Consider the following 24,770-nt stretch of genomic DNA (forward strand, 5'->3'; position numbering starts at 1 on the left):
AATAACCACACGCAGTTGTGAGGTAGAGGTCACACATTGCTAGTGTTTTTATTGGGCAGTTATACACGTGCATTAGGTCAAACAGAAATCTGACCATCAGTAATGGCGGCAGGCGGCACAGCCAAACAGACACGGGAGCCCCACGGTTAGAAGTCAAGCCCCCCCCCTCTCTCCGCCGCGTCCACAACGTATATCCACTAAATGCTCCGTCTCGCCAGTATTAAAAAGACATTCAGTTACCATGTTGAGAGGAATACATGTTGCCGTAAGGACGTAAGCTTCATAAAAGCAAGTAACACAAAACACTCTGTTACAGGTCCAGAGATACACAAACACACAAACACAGAGAAAAGTTCCCTTTTAAAGGATCTCCTGTTAAATTTTTAGCGACTGTTTTCAAAGACGACACAATGCTTGATTGCCGTTTTAACGCTATCATCTCAGTTACCTGGCAACCATATTGGACCTACATGTGATCTTGCTGCATTTAAGACAGTTAAAGCTCATTAATCTTTATTTTCTTCTCAACTGATACGTAATAAAATATTTAGTCGTTATGATTACGTACACAAAATAATTCATGAATATTTCTCCCCCAGCGGGAGGACAATACTGACAACGGATAAGAGGAAAGTTTAATTAGACTTTCACTATTTAGAAGATTTTTTAATTGGACTGCCTCTGATTGACAAGGCGTTTGGTCTTAAATGGACTGAAGGAGAACAAAAAATGTTAAAACAAAAACGAGCATCAGCAAAAGAGCTGGAAGATGGGATTGTTTTTTTGCCTCAAAGTGTGATAAGTACACCAAAGGGAAACTCAAGTCAGAGCTACTTTGCTGAAATCAGTCAATCACACAAATCCTTGGCAGCTGCTCCAACAACAGCAGATGAGTCACACCGGAATGAAAATACACTGAGCGTGAGAATATGTCTTTGATGGCCATAATCATACAAGTGCTTGTTTGCTGCATGTTTCAGCCCGAACCACAAAAGATCAAATGGCAGAAACAATTTTTTGTTGTTGTCTTAAATGATCTATAAAAATACAATCAGGGGATCAAATAATTGATAAATCTCTCTGACGTCTGGATTTAATGAGCCGATACATTTTCAACCAGATACAGAAACAAAGAATTCCTGTATTTTGAGGTGTATAGATTACATAGTGTAGGGTCAGTGAAGATCTACTTATTTGAATACATCCTTTACATCCGCGTATTATTGTAAGCTACACTTTTGAGTTTTTTGTTCAGGTATGATGTCTGCGCACAGGTTTTTTTGTCTCGCATCTTTATGCAATTCCTAATACTCTAAGGTTTTGCAATCATAAGGTTGACAGTCAATCTCTCCACTTCTGTGGGTACAAGAGCTGCAGTTACACAGTTAAAAAAGTTATGTTGTGCAAAACGGAGTCAATCTACAGACCATTTCCCCCTCCCCTAGAAAAATAGTAACCATCTTGTAAACACAAAGGACAAAATACGGATTTGTTTTTGCTTCAAAGTGCACAGACATGAATCATAGCAGGGGAAGGAAAATGTTCATGATCCCTTAACATTTATTATGCCCGGATGTGATTATTGTTCGACAGGCAACAGTAAGTGCTAGTTGGTCATTAAAGCCTTCATCGTCTTTGGAATGGCTACAAGTGTTCCATATCATATTTGTCTTTGTTGATTTGTTGTGGTCTTTTCATAGGACAATAAAAAAACTATGGGCATGTTCCTTCCCCTTAGCTATTTGAAATACATGGCAGAGAATCTTAACTACTGCTGTTTTGTTTTTTTTAATTCCCTTTGGTTAAACTGGCATACACCCATCGCGATTAGCTGTGATTTAACTATTATACTCACAGGTAGCGGAATTTGCCTGCTAGCTATTTTCTCTACATTGCCTCAGGCAAACTGGGTAATAACACGCGTTGCCATTCTGCACACATTTCATGTTGAAAAGACTAAAACGCTTAATAACAACAGCGCAAGTACAGAGTACAGAACAAACCATTAGAACTATAAATGCATAAATTAGCTGAATGTAGTAACACATCACAATATTGTCATAACTGTATGCCTCCACACTGACTCAAATGCATGGACCTGCAGTGATTCGTCTCGCAGTAATTTACCTCTTTTTAAAACCACATCGGACAAATTTGCTCGTCTGGGACTATACATCCCACACTGACAGATTAATACATGCATTTATAGTTAAACGCAACAGAGTAGTGCAGTAATGTATGTTAGAGCAACACTGTGGCATGAGAATGACAAAGCAGAGCAGAGATCTTGCAACAACACTGCCAGTCAGCTGTGAAATGGGACTGGAGGGGCCGTCTGGTCGGGGAACCATCTGGGTCGAGAACCTTTAGGTGCCCTGGAGAGACTTCAAGGTTCTCTGAGAACAGTCTACAAGGCAAACAGGGCGTCTTCCGTCCGTTCAGCCTTCTTGTGGGAGCCAGCAGGGGCTCGGGCTGGGTGAGCAGGGTTAGCTCCCGTGGGAGATGCAGCGGTGTCTGTAGACTTCGCTCGCTCCTCCAGGAACTTATCAAACTCTGAAATAAAAGAGATTTTGCTCATGTTCAGTCGCCTGCAAACGTTATATGAATGAATTATTGGAGTGTTTGAGCTAGTGGAACATATGTAATTGTCTGAGTCTGTACCTTCGCTGGTCACCCCTTCCTCAGTGGCATCCCCTTTCTATTAAAAAGACAAAAAGTAAAACGTTAAAATGCACAAGTTTGTAGAAACTATTATTCACTGAAAAGTCTCTTTTTCAAAAGACCGAAATAATCTTTAATATACATTGAGTAACACGATAAGTTGATGTACAAAGGCGTCATACCACTCGAATGCCTGTCAAGTTCACACAGAGACTGATCGATACAAAGTCGCTCAAGAAAAATCCGTCAGTCATGCATCCCTCACACACTTTTGGATGCAACAAGAAGCTTTCTCGAGTCCAACCTCACAACCTTCACATGCATATCCAAATAAGATCATGTCATCTGTTTGGACATATTAGTGCCATGTTAGCAGAAGGAGGCCAGACCTCACGATAATAAGCCATTCTCCATCAGTCATTGGTGGAAATAAGTTAGGTTACGGTGAATGAAAAGTGAAGTTAAAGGAAACTAAACCTTAACGTATTCAGTTATGAGATGGATGGATAGAAGTGTGCTATATATATAAAACAAAAAAAAGTGAGGGTAGGAGAGAAAGAAGCGAAGAAAATATAAATCAAGGTAAAGAAGTCTCACCACGTCAGCACAGAGCCACTCCTCTATGTCATCCATGACAGAGGACTGCGATACAGGGATCTATGGAGCAAAGCCATGGACAAACCAAGGGGCAGCACCAAAGCCACACAAGAGAAACACACCCAAACGAAAAACAACAAAAACAAAAAAATGTAACACACAAACACAAATAACAATAGAAATCACCAAAAGCTCAAAAGGGAAGATGGTAGAAATGAAACCGATCAAAATGAGAACAAAAACAACTGCCAACACTCAGCCCCTCTCGACTCTGTGCTCTTACTTTTTGACCGAGTGCAACAATCTGCTACTCAGCTGTCTTCTAAGGGAACAGGAGTTTCCAGGTTGTGTATTGTTCTCATTAGTTCTGTAGAGCTGACATGGCGTAACAGCTGCCGGCTAATGTCACACAGCAGTGTTAATCATTCCACATCATTAGTTAATGAGCAAATCGCTAGAACGCGATTAAGAGATTGATTGGACGGGAAAAGCTGAAAGCACAGGGACCGTGGAGGAGCAAGGCAATCCCACAGCATACACAAAAACTTGGGACACGCACACACCACATAGCCTGAGCGATGCCGCATGGCGTGCAGTGACTGTGAGGATGGAGGCCATGTTAGAGTGAATGGTGTACATGTGTGCTTATGTAGGTGTTGGGCAACAATCAGGACTGCTGGGAAATGAAAAAAAAGATAACTTTTATCATGACTAAAAAAGGTTTTAGCCATGATAAAAAAAAAAGTCTAGGAGTAACAGTTAGGGAAATTAGAAAAGTTGCATGCTTTATGTTTAAAAAAGCAGAAAAGCCATAAATTTCCCTCTAAATAACAAGTCTAATCCTCCTCATCCTTTCACTGCCTGTGTAAAGAATGAATTTTGACACTGATCTGATATCAAAGTGAAATAGAGACAACAAAACAACCTTCTTCCTGAGGCCCTGTAATAAAAACACTTGGGTGGTTTCCTCGTGACATCACAGTTGACGCAGTGAAGGGACAAATCAAAAGAGAGGCCAAGGCAGTGGGGCAGTAAAACTCATTCACAGGAAGAAGAAAAAAAAAATACAATGCATGCAGCTGTGTGAAAAGGGCAGACAGTGTTGTAGAGAAGTGCAACATAAGATGTCTGTCCCTGTCATGGCTCTTAATTACAGTGACAGAAGTTTCATCTTTTATACTCACTTTTACATTCAGTCAAAACAGTAACTTAGTTGTTAGACTTTTATCAGATGTTGGATCTAGTGATTTATCTGTTAGTCAATCAATTTGTTTTTTAGAGAGTGATACATTAATAACATTGAATGTGTTATCACAGATCGTTAGAGAACAGCTCACAAATACTCAGCACCACACAGCAAACCTCCTTCTCTTACACTTGAAATTTGTAAGACATGTCATTGGTACTTTAACAGTAATCACCTTTGTTGATATGGACTTTGCTGTGTAGTGAAAGTATCTGTACTCCTCCGCTATTTTAGTGTATGACTGTTGATGATGAATCTAGATGATGGATGCACTTAGGACCAGTTAAGAGTATTAGTTCATCCATAGATAGGATATAAAATAATAAGGTCAATAAAATACAATAGAGGTGAGCAATACGCAATATGCAAAAAAATATATCAGATATCGCAGTGCGTCATGATTATTCATTTTCTGGAAAAGAAAATCTGTTTTTGACTGATCTGGTGAATGAAATTCCAAATGAAGATACTTCATCATGCAAATTCAGTCCATTCAGTGTTACCACAAAACTGTTTTTCGTTTTTGTACCATTACCTACTGGTTACAACCAATACAAAATATAGAATAGAATTAGAACCAGTTGACGAATCTCTATCGTCTCAATGTATTGTCATATTGCCCAACACTAGAGTATAACTGTACTAGATATGGAGTGGGTGGTCTTAAGGGGGGAAACATTGTTATTCCTGGTCGTCTTTTGATTAATCTAGGACAGAGTAGTAAGATGAAACTATATTAAGTGCATGGATGATGATGATGATGCTGGAGGAGGTTGAGGGTGATGTTGGACATGAGGGGAGGTTATTAGGAGGACACACTGAGGATGGAGTCCTCACCATTCCTTGGGTAATAAGCCAGCTGTCTATGGGCAGCTCCTGATCTGCTGGGTTATCATCCCCTTTTACCCTCAGCTGAATCAACAACAGAACAACACCTTACACAAGAGAAGAAAGGTAGCAGACCCCTAACAACAGCATAGCATACAGTGCAGAGAGAGAGACAGAGGAGAGGTCAAATATGTAAGAGAAGATTTTCACTTCAAAAGAAGAAAAAATGAAGAGAAGAGAGAAAATGGCAAAAGATTCATTCCATAAAGATGAAAATGAGGAAAATATATAAATTAAGAAAAAACTACTGTAGTAGAAACAGGGTACCTGAGGTAACTAAAAAAGGGATGGTATGTGCAATCACCACTGTTTGTCTGCTTGTGTGTGTCAGTATGTGTTTGATTCTGTTAGCTCAGGTTTCAGAATCTGTGTACCCAGAGATAACCATGCTAATGCATTGCAACGTGTGCACAGACATGGAGACCAACTCGAAAAATATTGAAACTAACATGTGACTTCTGGGTTTGACTTTCTGTGCAAACTGTAAAGGTAGAACAGACACTATGAAAGAGATGAAATCTATTCTGAAGAATGCAAAACCCGATTCCATGTCCACTGGTTTAGATATAGAAACTGCATGCAAGGACATTTTTTACATTTTGAGTACCTACTCAAAAAACTCATATCAATGCTTTTAACTAAATAGCTCGATGTAGGATATTTATTTTAGCTAATCAGACCTAGAAAAATCCAGACACAAACCTAGCCCTCTGTTCAAAGTTCAAGTGTCACTGCACACAGCACAAAAGTCACTATAGGACAAACAGTATAACAGACCATGTCATGCAAGGGGTGAACGACACCTCAGGACAGACTGGACCAGGTAGCCTTGACACCCATGTAAAAACACCCAAACACCATATGGGTGAAGGATGTATCAATGACATGCTTCATTGTACTCACCCCTCCTGCGTTCTGCTGTCTCACATCCAAAGCTGAGGCCAGGCCACCCAGAGCCTGCGGGTCCTCATACTTTACACTGTGCATGAAAACATACACAAAATAGATAAGATATGGCACCAACGCAAGGTTACGCAAAAAAATATGACTTTTCTTAGTTAAACAATAATAAAAACAGTCTTCTGTGTCATTTTTTGATGAGGGGAAAATGCCAGATCCAAATCAACCCCCCTTAAAGTATTCTAAGATCATTCTAAGATATGCTAACAAAGGAAATAGCTCACTTAAGGAGATAAGGGGCAGAGTAAGGGACAGTGAGAAAAAAAAACATGGATGCCATTACAGTATAAAATTGCCCACAGGTGTATTTTATTATTAAAAGGTGGCTATGAATAACTATTTAATTGAAATAGATAATACCCCGAATAACATCGTAAGAGGACCTGGGCTGCCCCAGAAGCTAAATTAAATCTTGACCTACTTCTTGCGCTGTTCAGCCAGAGAGCTACTCCTGGTCTGGGCGAACATGTCAAAGTCATCCCGGTTGTGGCTTGGTAGAGACGACAGGGTCCCACTCACGCTGTCCGAACCTACATCTTAAGTGGGATGGTGACCGAAGAGAGGAGAAAATGGGGGGAGATTGAGAATTATGCAGAAAGATTTTAAGAAACATAAGAAAAGGGATGAAAAAGCAGATCAATCATCTTCAGGATTAAAGACTGGTTTGACCCAACTATTCAATTTAGCAGAATGTGGCTGTGTCTTCTCCACAAAATAAGAATTGCAATATATATATATAAGCTCTAACCAGACTTCTACAGTGTGCAAAGATTTCCAGGAGACCATCAGAGGTGCAAGCAGTTAGTTATGTTGCTTGGCTTATTTCCCATTAGCAACCAGATTATGAGCCCTTTTATACTCTGCTGCTTCTCCTTTGGAAAGTCTGCAGAGACTCCGGAGGAGGGAATGGATGTTACACCTCTAATGAGAGTAGGTGTAAACGACAGTTGTATGTGCAGGTTAGCAACCTTTTTTTCCATGTACAATTTTCCTACCCACTGGAACATAATATCATTCTGTTCTTACCTAGGCCAGCTAGTGTGGTGGAGAGCGATGCTGTAGTGGGGTTATGGGATGGGGAGGCAGTGGCCCCTGCAGTGGAGCGCGGTGGAGGGCTGGATGTGTTCCTGGGCGTGACCACAGCAGGGGAGCCTGGGCCCAGGTCTATCAGGTTGTCCTCTGTGGCCTCATTCAACATCTGGGAGGGAAAGAGAGGGAGAGAAAGGTGACTGTCAGCAATAATGAATGGGTACATGAAGTACTTATGAGCTTTTACAAAAGTTCTGGCAGCAAATAGAGAGTTGGAAGTTTGTGAGTTTGTTGCTTTCCTTTGTTTACAGAGGAAAAACTTTTCAGCTACTAAAATGCTACAGGATTGACAATTCACACAATCTAGGACAACACTGTGGGTCAGTAGCTGGGCAGTGGAGGCTAGACACAGGGACAACACAGGGGTGAATAAACAGTGACCAAGACTTCAGATGTGAGAGACAGAAGGCAAGAAGGAGGGGGGTGGAGGAAAGTACACATTATCTAGTTTCACAGTGCTACTGATGTTGACACATCGTATGGGTCTAAGCATTTGCTCCATACAACAGACGTGTTTAACATTCATCACTCTGTTCATCCCCGCTCTCTGGCTTGGATTGAACACGGTGCTGGTGTGATACTTGCCTCCGTCAGCTGGCCACAACACAAACAGACAGAGCACACAGAAAGATCAACGGTACGCAAACACAAACAGCTATGTGGGATGTAGTGAGAGACGCTTCAGACCTCTAGGCAAATCGCTGATACTGGCAAATGTACACTTTAAATAGCAGTCTGGAACATGTTCCTATTTTGCAAAGCAAAATTGCATGTACATGCTATTATAATATAAGCAAATAGTCATTATGAATACAGATACTGACACGGTAAAATAAACACAACAAATTGCTATGTGAACTCCTTTATGATGGAAACTTCTCTCATAGCAACCGGAATGTGAGACAAAGTGCCACAGACGATGTAGCTGCATCAAAATGTTTCTGAAAGCGTGTTAAAAGCAATCACAAAAGGGGCTTTGGACGTGGAGTGCTGATTGATGGTACTTACCCCGTTGTTCTGTGCGGCTCTACCCGATCTGTATCTCTCATACCTGTGAACAGCAAAGAACCTTTGAGTGTTTTATCACATCCTTTGTGGGCTTCAAATGTTTACACATCTCTCATCTTCAGAAACTTCATGAAAGAGACATCTAAGCAGTTTGAAGCCAGATTTATATATTTATTTTCGTGAGTTGCACAGTGCTTCAAAGTCGATTTCTAACTCCCAAATATCAAATTAAAAAACATTGATATGCTGTTGATAATCACACATAGACAATCATCTTTAAAATCTAGGTTTGAGATGCTGTTTGACATCAAACAATTAGTTATTCATTAAATTCATCGGCCTGAGTCTTGGTCTAAGGGCCAGTAAAAATATCAAGCCTAACTAATGAGTTAAATAAAATAACTCAATAATCAAAGCCCCTTGAGTAAGAAAATCATGTCTTTTCTGTCCCTGATTTGCAAAAGAAACTAATTCCGATTTGATCTGTTGACTGTACCTCTCATAGCGGAGGAAAATATTGTTGAGGTCGTCGTTGACGTGGAGGAGGTCCTCGGTCACTTCCTCATTAGAGACACGTGAAATCAGCTCGACCACCCTCTGCTGCATGGCCCTGCACGTCCTGTTCAGCTCCTTGATAGATTGGCACAACATCAACAGATTAATCAATACATTAACTGACAAATCAATAGATAAATACAGAAGAAAAGGGAGAAAGAGAGATGTAGAGAGGAGAGTCAGACACACACACAAATAAGCAATTGTATATGGAATAATGACTCAACCATGTAAATTATCTAGTCAAACAGATGCACTATTACACGGCTCCATTTCGACACAATGGGTGGAGAGCTTTGTCCGAAATGGGGAAATTCATTTCACAGTAAATGTCTTTTACAGGACATTCAGTGTTGAGCAAGTCAGAAACATTTGCTCGGAACAAAAGATCAACTGGGAACAAAAGAACACAAATCTAAGACAGAAAAGTTTCCACATAACAACTACAACTTGCAAGGGTTCCTCAGCACAAAGACAGATTCTTGCAGCTGACACAAATACCAGAGTGGATTTGGTCTTAACAGATTAAACTCTCCAGGACTTTCTATACCTCTGGTTAATTCTAAGCCATTTCTAAGAATTGTACTGCAGCCAACTGACTCTTAAGAAGTTGAAGGGGAGTTGAGCATTTCTTCTCAAAACTAAAGACAACACTCCCCCTAGTGGCAAAATGTTTCATCTGACATGCAGTGTTGGAAAGTGGTTTGCTCTCTCAATCATACAACACCTTTTACAATGTGAGGGAATTCGTTATTTCTGTTGAATGACTATTATTGTGATCTCTTGCCAGATAATCTCATACAAAGAACAAAAAAATGCTCTAAAATATCTTACTTTGATTTGTTTTGATGATTTAAGCAACTTTGAAAGCACATTAAACATAAAAAAAAACATGTCCATTAACTATAATGGAAAGTCATAGTGATGGTTGAAGAAGTTGCATGTGTGTTAAGCTGGACCTTGTATTGTATTCATCTAACCTGCAGCAGCTCCAGGTCAGAGGCACCTTCCTGGCCGGGAACCATCTCTGTTAGCATCTCTGACATGACTTTGATGTTTCCTCTCACTACATCCAACTCACTGCGCAGCCGGGCAATCTGAAAGCACAGAGGGTCAACGGTCACTTTGGACTTGTCCAGTGTCGGCAGTGCAGCAGATGTTCTTGAAGGCAGTAGACTGAGTGGTTGGGAAAGCTTGTAATCTGCTTTTAATCATGCACTTGATTACTGAAGTCTGGATTAAGATTTACAGACTGACGAGCGGTATGAATAAATGAAGCTGACATCACTTTAGTGGCAGTCAGCTTCTTTAGGGGCCTGATTACAGTCCACTAGAGGTCCCTTGTCGAAGCCTGTCACCTGTTCAGCTGTTGCTGTGATGGGACCGGCCACGTTGGAGACCTGTGGGGCAGGAACAGGGGTCGGGGCAGGTTTCGGAGCCGCGGCAGCAGGGGGTGTAGGGGCTAGGTACTTGATCATTGCTGGGTCCACCTCAGGGGTACCCTGGATGAAGAAAATAATAACCTGTTAGAATATTACTGTGTGAATACAAATGTGTTTGTGCAGACAGGGTTTTTCTCTATTCACCCTCTGTGGCGTGTGAATTGGAGACAATGCGTCCAGGTCTGCCATTGGGAATTCAATGCCTTTCCTCTTCAGCTCCTCATAAATATGAACCACCCCAGTAAGATCAGGGCTACTCCTGAAGGCATCAGCCCAGGCCTGCAGCAACACACAGGGAAAACACACACACACACAAACACATTACAACGTGCAATTAAAATAAAGGATTAAATGGTTATTTTATCATTTTATATCATAGTCCAAGTAAAAGAGCTTTTTTGTTACTGTCCTGTGAGAAAACAAATCAATGGTCAAGGATCTCCTGCATCCTCCCGGACATTTTACACTCACTGACGTTGTAAACAGACAAGGAAGAGAGGCTAAAAGAGGTGTGTCCCTTTGGTTACCCTTCAACAAATCCCTATAAATATTTAGAGGACAGCAGGAATAGAAAGAGTGAACACCACCTGCTGGCTGAACAGATCTCAGGTAAGTGGATAGCAGCACTTAGGGCTGCAGTCAGAACACCTGGGAGGTGGTGGACACTGTGGCCACCTGGCTTCTAAGCACAAAGAGCAGTGGGAACAGAGAGAGCTCCATACCTGTATGAGCGACAGCACTTTGTCTTGTACGATCGTTGGAGGATTGGTTTTGGGAGAGATGATTTTGACCAAAGTGCCATCGATGAAATCTCTGTTTGCGACCTGGGCATGAAACCTGTGGCCGCAATTCTTCACACATGTTTCCAATACCTGCAGAGAGGGAGATGAAACAGAGATAGAAACCTGAGATAATTAAAAAAAATCTGCAGAGGATGAAAGTTTGTCTGTGTGAGGCAGCGGAGATCAGGAAAGACTGTTCATAAAAGGTCTCAGTCAGGATGCTTTCTTCACACAGGGGGGCTTTTAGCTAGCAGAGCCATCAAAGACATGGGGGGGTGGAGAACTGAGAACACACCTAAAAAAGCACGGCTGCTATAAAAGAAAATGAAAGAAGAGCAATGTCAGTCGGATAAAAACATCCCGGACGGTGACTGGGAGAAGAGAGGCAGACGGATAAAATGACCAAGAACACAAGATCAGGAGAGGTCAGGTTTAATGCAGGGTGCAACCTTTCAATGTGTCAGACACACACAATCACACACTGCCAAGCCACGACAGCATGGACGCAGCCTCCTGAGAATCAAACGATGGCAAAATGCCCCCAAGTCTTACTTTCACAAAACCATAACTGATAAGTCGTCTTACCGTTAGCGCCAGCATCACTTCTCTGTAGTTCTTGTTGCCGCTGAGTCTCTTCTTCAGTGCCCGCATGGAATCTTTTGGCCTAGAGGGACACGGCAGAGAGTGGGCATAACATCTTTGTCTTTGCTGGAATAAATTATTTTTCTGTGCCATAAGAACACGTGCTTGACTTAAAACGAGACGTATCGTCGCACCATCTGTTTCTCCTTTCTTCGTTTTGCGTGACTATGCTTCTCCCAAGGCAGGATCAAAGCTGTCCATGCATGAAGAGCCCAGGTTGGCTTTCTGCCTCAAACTGTTCATCTCTTCACTGCAGATCAGACCAAATACTAAGCTTCTTGTACGTTTTTATCTGTCTCTTTATAAGTGAAAAGAGCATAAAATGTAAAATAAAGCATCCTTGGACGGTATTCTGCAAGGGTCAGTATGTGATAAGACAGGGCTTCCCAAACTTTTCAGCCCATGACTCATGAAATAACCATGCCAGAGACCTGGCAACTAAAAGAAACTTGTACTTTTTTAAATCACAGTAGAATGAATTTTCAGTTGCAGAAGCTCAAGTCCAGCTCGGGAGCCAGGCAGAGGATGTCTAAGCTGCTAAACATCTTTAAGACAAGAAGTTCTGTGTTCTGTGAAGCTGAACTCCCTCTCTCTCTCTTTTTCTGTGTTGCTGCGTGTGTCTCATTGAGTGTGACAGAGAGGGCCCCACGTTGCATGCCAACACAATGAGTGTGTGTAGGCATGAAGAATGTGAAAAGCACAAGGAAAAAGTGCTGAGGGGAAAATGGAAAAACATATTTTCCAAAAAAGGCACTTAAAATTGTAATCTAAATCTAAATAAAAATGTATCATGATGTACTAATAATGAATTATTTGTAGAAAGTTCCATAAACCATCGTAGGCTGAGCATCTTTCAGTGTAGGAGGCTGGAATAAGAATTTCAGTCATTCAGTCGGAGACACCTCAGGAAAACAATAGGCTTTCTGTCGTGTGGGAGGAGCTCACCCTTCTTCTGTCTCATTTATGATATCACAGATTTCCATGTTGAGGGTCCAGTCCTCGTTCTGCAGGCCTCCATCTGTGGCCCTCTCTGGAGGAAAAACAAACAGTTCAACCAGATATCATTAACATTTGGATTAATTTGCAGCTGCACTGAAGCTTTTTTCAGTGACTTTAATACTGATGCTAAGGCAGAGGAAGCTCCCGACTGTGTTTGTCACTGAAGGAAACTTTAGCTTTGATACCCGATCCACTGTTTGCAAACTGCCAGCTGTCTCACTAGCGAGCATGATGCTGCATTTCAGTCCGGCTCAGATGTCGCCTGTGCTAAGTTGATGAACACTAATTGAAGCAACCTCTGGTTTGCATAAGGTTGGGTGTAAAAACTGTTGTGTAAGCAAGTCAGCGTTTAGTGACAGCTTTCTGTGCTTTCAGTCTCTCTAACCAAACTATTCTAACTTTGGCAGAGAACTCCGTGTGTGGGATCCCAATCCATTGCACTTAACAATGGCATATTCACATAATTGAATATTGTTTTATTATTGGAAAAACAGCTTGAATGATGCCTCTTCATTAATGTTTAGTGGTGTGACGGCTCGCAGAACGCAGCCGGTCACGGATGACAACTGCTTTAGCTGAAAGACAGACGATTTTCTGATGGAAATTTGACGAAATGATAGTTAACTTAAAATTATAAATAAATAATACTTCTTTAATATGTTTTATAACTTTGTAGTAAAAGCCTGCAAACATTTTAGGGAAAGTGAAGTTTATTGCATCTGTTTAGTCGGTCAACTGACATAACAGATGAAAAACAGCAGCCACAGAGACCTGCTCCCCCTTTCACACTCCACCCTACAATTTAATAGCATTTTGGTGAGTAATAATGTGATCCAGACTGCGGGAAGCTACAGTGATGAACTGGCGCTGCAGTCATCAACGAATTCCTCGCTTCATCTCCTCCTTCCTCTCCTTTCCCCTGAATCCATCCATCATGTCTGTGAATGATTCTATCTTTCACAGCAGTCACTTGGGGTGAGATTTTCAGTAAAACAAAAAAATAATCTGTTGCTGAAGCTCTGTTGTGACTGACTTCCTGTGGCTGTCAGTCAATAGATTCTCATTAGAGGATTCCTGAGCTTGGACAGGAGGAGCTCCTCTCTCTGAGGCCCAGGGGTCCTGATCAGGCTGTCATGCCCAGACCAAGAGCCTCTCACTGGGCTGTGTTGACTTCCTTTCGGGACGCTCAAAGTTGGACAAGCCTGATACCCGTGACTTATTCATGCTCTAACTCCCCCTCTCTAATCATCTTGTCACAGACAGGGCAACAACAGAGAGACCGGCATAAATAGAGTGAAAATTAAATGGATTTCAGCATGAGTAGCACTCTGAGTCTTGGTGTTTGGCTGTACACAATGTATATAAACGTGAGTTTGGAAGAATTAACCAGTCACTTCAACTAAAATATCCCATGTAATCCCCTCAAGTGGATTGTCAGGTCGAGGAAGGGTAAGGTATGGGTGGCAGAAAAGAAAAAAATATCTGATCTCTCCATGTGGAGCGAGCTACGACGACCCTGAACAATCAGAGTCTTGCTAATGAAGTTAAATGCCTGCTGAGTGCTTTCAGTCGTGGTGTTGTGTCAATCCCCCGAGTCCTGGGAATCTGCATCACACCAGTGAACCCAGTGGATCACATGGCTTTAACCAGTGGCAGGCTGTGCCATGCACTGCCAACAAAGCTACAGATCCCTGTCCCTGTCTGGCACCATCTCTCTATCTTTTATCCTTTAAGACTTTTCCTTACAACAGTTTTCACTTGTCCTCATCTTTTCTGTTTACATTATTTGTTTGATATTTATTGTACAGAGCTCAAAATTAGTAGCAGTTTCACACCAGATAATTGCCAAAAGATGCCACAGTGCCTTGACCATTATGCTGCATCATGAAGATGAGAGAAAACATACAAGAGAAACTTCTTAAATCTCCCCTCCCGTACATCATTCACTACCCCAAACCCCTTCTCTGTCTCTGAATAAATCCCAGTGTATCCCCCATCAGTTGCTCTCTGTCTCCTCTGCCTGTCTCTCTCTCTTTGATCAAAACAGGAAAGTTGATCCCTCGCCCTGCTGCCTTAACAGCCAAACAGACAGCAGGGTGTAGAAGTGTGCACAGTGCAGCTACTCAACCAAAAAGATCAGGAGATACCTGGCATCTCTGACAAGCTGGAAAATCCTAAACGTACTGCAAACAACCCACTGCCTGACCAAGAACAACTGTGAGTAAAATGCCAGAGACGATCCTCAAAGTTGGTGCCTTAGGGCCGGCTCGGACGACATGGCACACAGTCGGTGGTCACTCAGGCGCTTCACTTCTTGAAGAGTCTAGTAAAGTTATTTCTGACAAAACTACATCAATGAGCTTGAGTTCTACACAGACGTGCGCTATTTATAAAAGAGCAGCTTGCCCTATGACAGCCGGGAAAAAAGACGTTTACAGCTGCATGTACTTAAACAGAAAAATCTGCAGATGTTGAAATTGATGTTTGGTTCACATCTGCTTTGCAGGAGTTTAAATATTTCTAAAAAAAAGAAAAAGGAAAGGACATGTCTGTGGAATGAAGGGCTAGGAGTATAATAATACATTTCATACTATTATTTATATTATGTTTTAAGACTTGTTTTGCTCCTGAGTTAAGGTTGTGGTTTTGATCCCTTCTTTAAAGGCAATATGTGATAAACAACAACTGAAGTGAATCCATTATGTGTTATACCTCCTCACTGTGCACATAGATCCACATGATATTAATATATATCTCGATGTATTTGTTGCCCAGCCCTAGTTGAAGGTTTACACTACTTCTAAAACACTGGCACCAGAAATCAGAGTTTGTAAATACAGAGGATAAAGGCTCATAGAGGCCAGTCAATGTCAGAGATGATCTAACAGAACCCAAGATGGTGGATCCTCTTTACAGAAACAATGAACCTCACAGGATTTCATTAAACTGATAAAGAAGTATCACACAACACTTTAACATTAACTTCTGTAGCTCATTCAGTGGGTGCCAGTAAACACTTAGTGTAAGTTTAATTTGTCACAATGCAAGTTAACATGGGGTCTTCAGTACAGTGAGGGGTGATGGACAAGAGGAAACCGGTCAGCTCAGCAGTGCAATAGTTGAAATAAAATAAAAGCAAGGTAGATGGAGCTGACTATAAAAAGGTCAAATATAACACAAATACACAACTAAGACTATATCCATTCAAAGGTGCAGTGGGACATGCGTTGCAAATGAAGTAACAACTTTAACTGTTTGGAGTGTGTGTGTGAATACAAGTTAGTTTTTCAAATAAACATTTCATATCCTTACAAACTGTGCAGCACTGTCCACACAAACGCTCTCTAAGTTGTGGAGGTTAGCAGGCTAACATTAGCTAGAGGCTCAACCCGAGCAGATGACGTTTGCTGCGATGATGCTACCGGCTAGCTCACGGTTAAACCGGGAATAAACCCCGGTTGAACAATAAAAAACACTTAATGAGAACCCAGGTTTAATGTCAGTGTCGGGGAGGAAGTCTCACGTCTCCACCGGAACGACCGGGAGGCTCACGTACCTACACACTGACCCACGGGAGTGCTGAACGGGTTCCCGAGTAGAAACTCCATCTTGACAACAAACAATCCGCTCAGGACCTGGAGTGACGGAGGCTGAGGCCCGGAGGAGTCCCGCCCACAGGACATCCCTATTGGTCGACAGGTCCACAGAGCTCGTCGCGATTGGCTACAATTGATGTCAGTCATGTTTGGCAACTGAAGCTGCGTTCAAGACATATTCTTAGACGCGTTAATTTCCGTTTTACTTGATGTCGAAAAACAATTCTGTGGGTATATTTAAATGTATAAAGAAATACATGTTTTACTTTAACAAAATATACACTTGACGAGAAAACGGCGCACGAAATCTTAGATTGTTAATCGCTAACACATGTGTTGTTATTACAAATTCATTAGCCAATCAAGTTTATTTGGAGGTTGAAAGTTTATTGTTAACCCATTGACTTGACTGCCCTTGAACGCGGCTTGAGGCGAGTCGGTTGCTAAGTGACAGTGCGTAAACTGAGACTTCGCCAACAGGCTAAAACGTGTTGTTTAGTCCGAAGTCTTTTCCGTTGGAGAATAACAGAGAGATTTCAGCTGTCACCGGTGGGTAGTTTGTTTGATATTGTTTAATAAGGAGGATAATTACATTACAGTGAGTAGATAATGAGGGAAAATAATTTGTCTGTGAACTATCCCTTGATAGTTGGGTAAGTGATAAAACTAAGCTCCTAACAAACAAACTATGGTTTATTCGGTTTATTTTAGCCGAGAGCTAAAGTGACCCGACCAGCAGTAGCATGGGCTGGCAGTGTGGTGCAGCTCAGCCCATTTTGATGGATGAGGAGCTTGTGCAGAAGGCAGTTGATGAACAAACTCCTCGAGATCAAGCTGGGAGAATTGCCAGGGCGGAGGGAATACATCTCAATGAAGTCCTCACAATACGTCTGGACTTCAGACGTAAGAAAATACCTTATACAAATATCAATCAAGTGTATGAATGTGAATTGTGCTTAGGTATGCGAGATGTCCTCTGTTCGCAGACATCCTGAAGATTGACAACTTATGGGACCTCACATCCTTGACCAAGCTTTATCTAAACAACAACTTGATAGAGAGGATTGAGGGCCTGGACCGTCTGGTGAATCTAACATGGCTCAGTAAATTGAAGCTTTTTTTATTTGCATTGTTTATGTAATGGTTCAAATAGGGACAAACACATATAGAGTCCAGTAACTATACCAAGAATAACCAACAGCATTCTGAATGTGTCTTTCAGATCTGTCGTTCAACAGAATAGAAAGAATTGAGGGTCTGGAGTCTCTGCGGAAGCTTGAATATCTGAATTTGTCCAACAACAGAATCTCTGTCATTGAAAACATGGGTGAATTTGAGAATCTCTCTCATTTCTACATCTCAAACAACCTCCTTGAACAACTGGATAATGTAAAAAAATTAATCCATCACCTATATAACATGCACATGCATTAGTATTGCAATTAGGCTGCTGTGTAACATTTGTGTATGTTCATGTAACATATACCACAATGTAATTCTAATTCTTTTTAAAGGTGCTCTCCCTCAGGAAATTCAAGAAACTGTTCGACATCAACCTATCTGGAAATCCTCTCTCAAAGGAGGATGGATACAGTTACTTCATTGCTGCCTTCTTTCCAAACTTGACGTGCCTAGACTTCAGATTACTTAGTGAGGAGAAAGTAAGTCTAAACAAAGATACAGTTGTAATCTACTGAACTCATGGCAGCTGTGGCTGAGGGGTAGAGTGGTCGTCCTCTAACCTGAAGGTCGGCAGTTCAATCCCCAGTCTGACCGATCTGCATACCGAAGTGTCCTTGGGCAAGATGCTGAACCCTGAATGGCCCCCCCACAGAATAACAAAAGTGCTGCGAAGAGATGCAATGTATGAATGTGTGTGTGAATGGGTGAATGTAAAACTGTACTGTAAAGCGCTTTGAGTGGTCATCAAGACTAGAAAAGCGCTACATAAATACAAAACCATTTACCAAAACCGTAAAGGTCTGTTTGGAAAATTGTCATCATAGGTATTTTTAACGTTCCATGTTGATGTTGCATTAAAAAAAACATGTGTCTGTGCAGAAAAAGGAAGCATCTATCAAACACTACCTAGCCGTCGAGAAAATGAGACAAGAAGAGGTGCAGAAACAACAAGCCGATGATGCTGAGCAAAGCCAGGAAGCAGAACTCCAATTACACACAGTAACCTAAAGCTCTTGTTTGTGATGCAATCATTGTCCACTGAGCTCTGAAACTTCCAAATGCACAGTCGGTGTGACAGGTCAGTTCTTTTTTCCCAACAGGACGCCTTTGTGGAAAACCTCGATGGATCCAATCTGTTTAAGAGCATGTTCAAAGACGATCCAGAAGCGGAGACACTACGTTGTGTGACAGGAGTGGCTCATCTGCTTCAAACATATCCTTTGATTCTTGGCTTTCTCATCCATGTGGGTGTATTAATGACATGTTAATCTTTGGAAATCAGTCCTTAAATTCCTTGACCCAACGCCTACATTTGAGCATCAAATGGGGGAACTGTGTGAGCAGTTACTTGAAATAGGCTTGGCAGAGCATAAACGAAGAGAGGCAGAGGTAAACTCCTTCCTCAGCGGTCACACAAAGATGGTGACAGACTACCAGAAGAAAGCATCACAGGTTTTGGTAGAATTTGAGCAGCAACACAAAGAGGTTAGCCGGGCCCATATATAATGTTTCTCAAGGCATAGAACATTTAAATATTGGATATCTGCACACCACTTGAAAATTAACCTTGACAAGACTGAACTACTTTTCCTTCCAACGAAAGACTCTCCCACCCACGACCTGACTATTAACTTTGACAACTCCGTGTTAACCCCCACTCAAACTGCTCGGAACCTGGGTGTGACACTGATAGCCAACTCTCCCTGACTGCCAACATTATTGTAAAAACACTTTCCTGTAGATTCATGCTGTACAACATCCAGAGACATCCCCTTCTCACTCAGAAGGCAGTCCAGGCTCTGGTCATCTCACGCCTAGACTACTGTAACTCCCTCCTGGCAGGTCTACCTGCTCGTGCCATCCGACCTCTGCAGCTCATTCAGAATGCAGCAGCTCGACTGGTTTTTAACCAACCTAAATTCACTCACACTAATCCGCTCCTCCACTCCCTTCACTGGCTACCAGTGGCCGCCCGCATCCGGTTCAAAACATTGGTACTTGCTTACCATGCTGTGAACAGATCAGGTCCTGTATACATCCAGGACATGGTCAAACGTTACACCCCAGCCCGTTCACTTCGTTCTGGTTCAGCCAATCGGCTCGTTGCTCCTTCACTGCGAGCTAAACACTCATCAAAATCACGACTGTTTGCTGTCCTGGCTCCTAAATGGTGGAATGAGCTCCCAATCGACATCTGGACATCAGAAAGTTTACACATATTCCGCCGCAAACTAAAAACATACCTCTTCCGACTATACCTTGAATAAAAAATTTTTTTTACAAAAATAACAATTTTTGAAACTAACAATTTAGTAGCACTTAAATGGCACTGACTTTGTAGTTTTTTTTTATTTTGAAGAAATTGTACTTTCTTGATTCTTGTTGTCCTGGGTCTGTACCCTCGGGTTGAATGCACTTATTGTAAGTTGCTTTGGATAAAATTGTCAGCTAAATGAAATGTAAAAATAATGTAATAAACAGATAATGGCTCATTAACTCTGCTTTTAGTAGATAAACATTTATTATGTTCATGACCCAAGTGAATTGGAAATCTATGAAGTATATTTTTATTTTATAACTTTCTAGACGATGGTGGAGCTCAGGCAGTTAACAGACCCAGACAAGCTGCATGTCAAGATCGGTCACTGCAACTATGCAATCGACCAGCTCTCAGACAGCCTAATGTCACTGGAGCTTAAGCTCAATAGCCAGTTACAGGTAAGTGCGTGTGTGATTTTTTTTTATTTGTGTTTTTGTAAGCTGATTATTATAATAATTATAGATGCTATAGATTTAGATTAAATACTACCACCGTACGTTTGCGAGTCCAAAAATCTTTTCTTTCATTTCAGGACATCATCAAAGAGTTTGACATCAACATCTCTGACATGGTTGGCAGCTTCACTGAAACTGTGCAAGGGATATATCCTTTCATTTGTTTTATGCATCATATGCCATTACGTTGAGTCAGCAAATTAAGTGTTTATTATATTTATATGAGAGACAATATTAAGCTACATCTTAATACAATGCCAGATTAATGCGTCGACGCATAATGGAAAGATCTAGCTCCATCTGTCTTACCCTCATTTGTGAACAAGATCTCAAGAAATTGCCTTCGCTTTCACTTCATCCAATTTGACCTTGATTAAATTTAAATTGAGTCCTATTGTCAATTATTAAGTCCTGTCTAAATTATGCCTTTAACAAAATCATACATTTGCCCAATTTCGAGATCTGGAGGATGCTTATCATCAGAAAGTGCGAGAAATTGCTTTGGCAACTCTGGAGAAAGTGGCCTCGGACAGCGTGGGAGAGGACATGTCAGGTGACGTTAGATGGGTAAGTTTTGTCTCTTTTGTACCAAACTGGCTAAATAATTATATTATAGTCACTGTAGATTGCTAAAGCCTCCTAGTAAAAGCACTGATTACGGCATATAACTGTCTGCACCCTCTGCCATGTTGACACTCCAGTGTTATCCCACAGCCACCAGTCTTAAGACCTGTCTTCTCACTTAATTTTATATACATCAGAATTATAATCTAATGTGAACACTGATGACAGAGATTAATCCCAATTGGTCAGATGATGCAAAGACATTGGTCATTACCAGTGTCAGTGCCCTTACCCTCTTTTACCTGGGTTCTCTCTCTTTAGCTGTTTACAGACAAAAACATGGTGATGGACGCACTGGCCACCGGCCACGATAACCACCTGCTGAAGATCAGTGACAGAGAGGCTCAGTGTGTTACACGTGTCGAGGCCTGGAAAGTGTCCCTGGTTAAAGGGGTAGGGAGCTGGAATTACTTTACAGCGAGCAGCCCAGTTCATATTTTCATAATTGACAAACCTCTCCTTCGCATCTCACTGTCTTGTTATTGTTTGCCTTTTTTCTTTATGGCTTATTACAGACTCAAGACAAAGAACGTAAGCGGAACCACACTTGCCTCTCAGACACCCTCAAGTATATCGACCATTTGCGGGAGCAGCTGGAGGAGTTCCAGTGGCAAGATCTTTGAGGCAAACAATCATTTCATTCACATACTTGTTATTAAAATAGATCAGGACATTCTAAAAGCTTTCTGAGACAACTGTCATACAACAAATGTCACTATGTTCTGTGGAGGTGAGGGGGCTGGGAGAGAACCCTCACCTGCACCACAGAGGATCAATCAGCGCAGGTGAGAGCTGTTAGCTGATTTGTCCTCACACTTTAAAAGGCAGTGGCTCTGCTCCCTCAGAGACCCACAGACTGAAGAGACTGAGAGACGCCGGAACGAAGCTGCAAAGCGTGTTACTTTGTGTTTTGAAGTTTATGTTTTGATCATATGTGTGGTGACAAATAAATATGTTAAAAACGACTAATTCCATCTCTGGTTGTGTGTTGGAGAGCCCCGTGGCAAGCACCACTGCCACAGTTCAAATAAAAATATGAATCTGTTGTTTTATGTATTTGTTCCCCGTTTGTTGGTCGGTTGGTTATTAACCAATAATAGTGTATCTCGGATATAATACGTAATTAAAGCTATTGATTTTGTGTCTCTTGTCACTATTGAGCAGATGAACTTGAGCAGTCACCCAAGAATTGGACTGAGCAACTAGCTAAGATCCATTGGTATGAGTGAAAAATACATAAAAAAGCTCTTTGAGGAAGAAATACAGGGAGAAATCCTTCTTACACTGGATGAGAACTTTTTGAAGACAAAGATTTACATGAAGTTAGGTCCTGCTCATTTGATAATTAAAAAAAGAGATGAGCTCCTCAAATCCCAGCAAAAATCTCAGGAGAAGAAAAAGCAAGACATGGCTAACAAACTGAGCTGGAGCAGGAAAAGGGTCAAAAATCCTTTCAATGTCAAGTTGCAAGTGAAGCACCTTCAGCACAACTTCATGTAGGAGACTTGAAGGAGAGATAAACAAAGGAAGACTGCAAACCAAGACCGTTTGATCAAGAGGGGGTTGATCACATATATGTAAAGCACAGGGTCCTGCAACCTGAGTCAGGCGCTTTTAATTTGATACATCCATGCCATGAATTTAAGTCTCTAACTGTAGCTGCCGGATGGATCACGTGAGGCTACATGCCAAGTTTGCCAAAGAGGTTCTTAAATTTGCAACTGGCTGCATGAATATCAGGTCAAATGGCACAATACACTTTGGTGTGACGGACAGCAGGGAGGATACAGGATACATGCAGGGTGAGGTAATTGGCATCCCTGTGAAAGAAAGGGACATATATGTAGATGCTTTGGACTACAATGAAAGGTGTTTCTCATCTGGCGCAGAACATGTGCGCCAGCGTGTGCGACCACCAAGATTTATTGAGGTTATGGATTGAGAAAGTACTGAAAAGATGTATGTGGTGGAGGTTGACATTGTACCTTCAATCGGCATTGTTAAGAGCAAGTGGTATGCAGTCCGTCTGCCCAACTTCAATGTGTCGGACAATAAAGGACATTTCGAAAAGGAATCAATTCTGCAGTGTAGGATATAGTGCCTCGCACTAATACTGTTAGGGTTCACAACAAGGTGTTCAATGTGATGCGTCTGGGAACGCACGTTAGGCTGCTTGTAACTTGAGCGCGAGCATGCAATAAACATGGACTAATAGAAGCCATCTCATTAACATCATTACGGATGCCAGTGGTCGTAGCTAACTATTACATGGTGTCAGAAGCGGGTCCAATTTGTCATTTTGCCTGAAGAACATACACATTTTCTCTGAAGAGGGAGCTACAGCTAACAGGTACCGCGGTGTAGACTGGCAGTGGGAGAAAAGCTAACAGCTAACTGAAAATGGAACAGTTTAAGCTACCGTCGGCGTAGGTGTTAACTGGCAACTTGGGAGAAAAGTGGAGACGATGGTAAGAGCGCTTGCAAATATTTATGACCCCGAGTGGTGCAGAAGGAAAGGACGAGAAGATCCAGGTAGCTATTCTACTGCATGCACTGGGCGAAGAGGCACTGGAAGTCTACAACACGCTTGAAAAAAATCTTGACGATAATGAAACAGTGAGAGGAATTCTGGCAGCCATCAAAGCATACTGTCTACCAAAGAAAAATGTTGAGACTGCGGTGCACGTACTACACAAATGTAAAGCATGGGACAAACAAACACTGAATAAAATGAAACCCTCAGCAACATACATGCAAAGCAAAGAACCAAGTACAATATGCCGAAATTGTGGAAAGATAGAAGTGAGGTAAATGGCATCCCTGTGAAAGAAAGGGACGTATTTGTAGATGCTTTGGACTACAATGAAAGGAGTTTCTCATCTGGCGCAGAACATGTGCGCCAGCGTGTGCGAGCCACCAAGATTTATTGAGGTTATGGATTGAGAAAGTACAGAAAAGATGTATGTGGTGGAGGTTGACATTGTACCTTCAATCGGCATTGTTAAGAGCAATTGGTATGCAGTCCGTCTGCCCAACTTCAATGAGTCGGACAATAAAGGACAATTCGAAAAGGAATCAATTCTGCGGAGGGTGGGTTCAAAAACAGAGCCTGTTTTTGACAAAGACTTGAGTCAACATATATGTAGATGCTTTGGACTACATTGAATGGAGTTTCTCATCTGACGCAGAACATGTACGCCAGTGTGTGCGACCATACCGCTTTTGCGCCTCATATGGTATGGAGTCACGTGTGACTGATGACACCACTACCTTATAAGGGGGATGTTACCACCCCCTCACTCTCTGTACCTGATTCTCACGGAGGGCAACCTGTTCTTACCAGTTCTTCATTAAACAACACCACTAGATCGATGGCTAAAGAAACACGTCTGTTCATCAGCTAGAATTATTATTCCGCTGTGCAGGTAGGCAGAAGGAAAAAGCCTACCGGTCAACAGATGGGTTCAAAAACAGAGCCTGTTTTGGACAAAGATTTGAGTGAATTCATCAGAATCAGAATTCTTTTATTTGCCAGGTATGTTTGCACATATAGGAAATTGACTTGGTGTCGTTGGTGCACTGAACATCCAGCGAGTCAAGGATCGTGATGCTCAAAGGGAAGAAGCAGAGATAAATCAGTTCCACAATGCTTCACTGTTCACCCAAGACCTTGGAAGGAAACTCACAATGCTAATGACGAGTGGGAAGAAGTTATTTGAAAATG

The 24,770-nt window shown here is 41.7% G+C and overlaps 2 protein-coding genes across 3 annotated transcripts; one reads left to right on the plus strand and one right to left on the minus strand.

The window, feature by feature from the left end:
• Window positions 1-23: 23 nt before the first annotated feature.
• Window positions 24-16,477, minus strand: LOC133023392 (TOM1-like protein 2). Of its 2 annotated transcripts, XM_061090415.1 has the most exons (16): window positions 16,426-16,477; window positions 12,816-12,900; window positions 11,814-11,892; window positions 11,169-11,318; window positions 10,591-10,725; window positions 10,363-10,506; window positions 9,985-10,101; window positions 8,946-9,079; window positions 8,450-8,492; window positions 7,379-7,550; window positions 6,774-6,888; window positions 6,296-6,371; window positions 5,342-5,416; window positions 3,259-3,318; window positions 2,662-2,698; window positions 24-2,553 (listed from the first exon to the last, which is right to left on the minus strand). In XM_061090415.1, exons 1-16 carry the CDS (start codon window positions 16,475-16,477, stop codon window positions 2,408-2,410), a joined length of 1,620 nt encoding a protein of 539 aa, XP_060946398.1. In that variant the 3' UTR covers window positions 24-2,407. The 2 variants fall into 2 exon arrangements, with proteins under 2 accessions (XP_060946398.1, XP_060946397.1); XM_061090414.1 differs by lacking the exons at window positions 3,259-3,318; window positions 5,342-5,416.
• A 731-nt stretch (window positions 16,478-17,208) lies between these two features.
• Window positions 17,209-21,669, plus strand: drc3 (dynein regulatory complex subunit 3). Its single transcript, XM_061090773.1, has 12 exons — window positions 17,209-17,368; window positions 17,452-17,568; window positions 17,688-17,854; window positions 17,980-18,126; window positions 18,527-18,646; window positions 18,748-18,860; window positions 18,958-19,132; window positions 20,234-20,365; window positions 20,500-20,570; window positions 20,866-20,989; window positions 21,308-21,439; window positions 21,562-21,669. Exons 1-12 carry the CDS (start codon window positions 17,209-17,211, stop codon window positions 21,667-21,669), a joined length of 1,566 nt encoding a protein of 521 aa, XP_060946756.1.
• The last annotated feature ends 3,101 nt before the right edge of the window (window positions 21,670-24,770 follow it).

This window comes from Limanda limanda, chromosome 17, assembly GCF_963576545.1.
Source record: "Limanda limanda chromosome 17, fLimLim1.1, whole genome shotgun sequence".
Classification (NCBI taxonomy): domain Eukaryota; kingdom Metazoa; phylum Chordata; class Actinopteri; order Pleuronectiformes; family Pleuronectidae; genus Limanda; species Limanda limanda.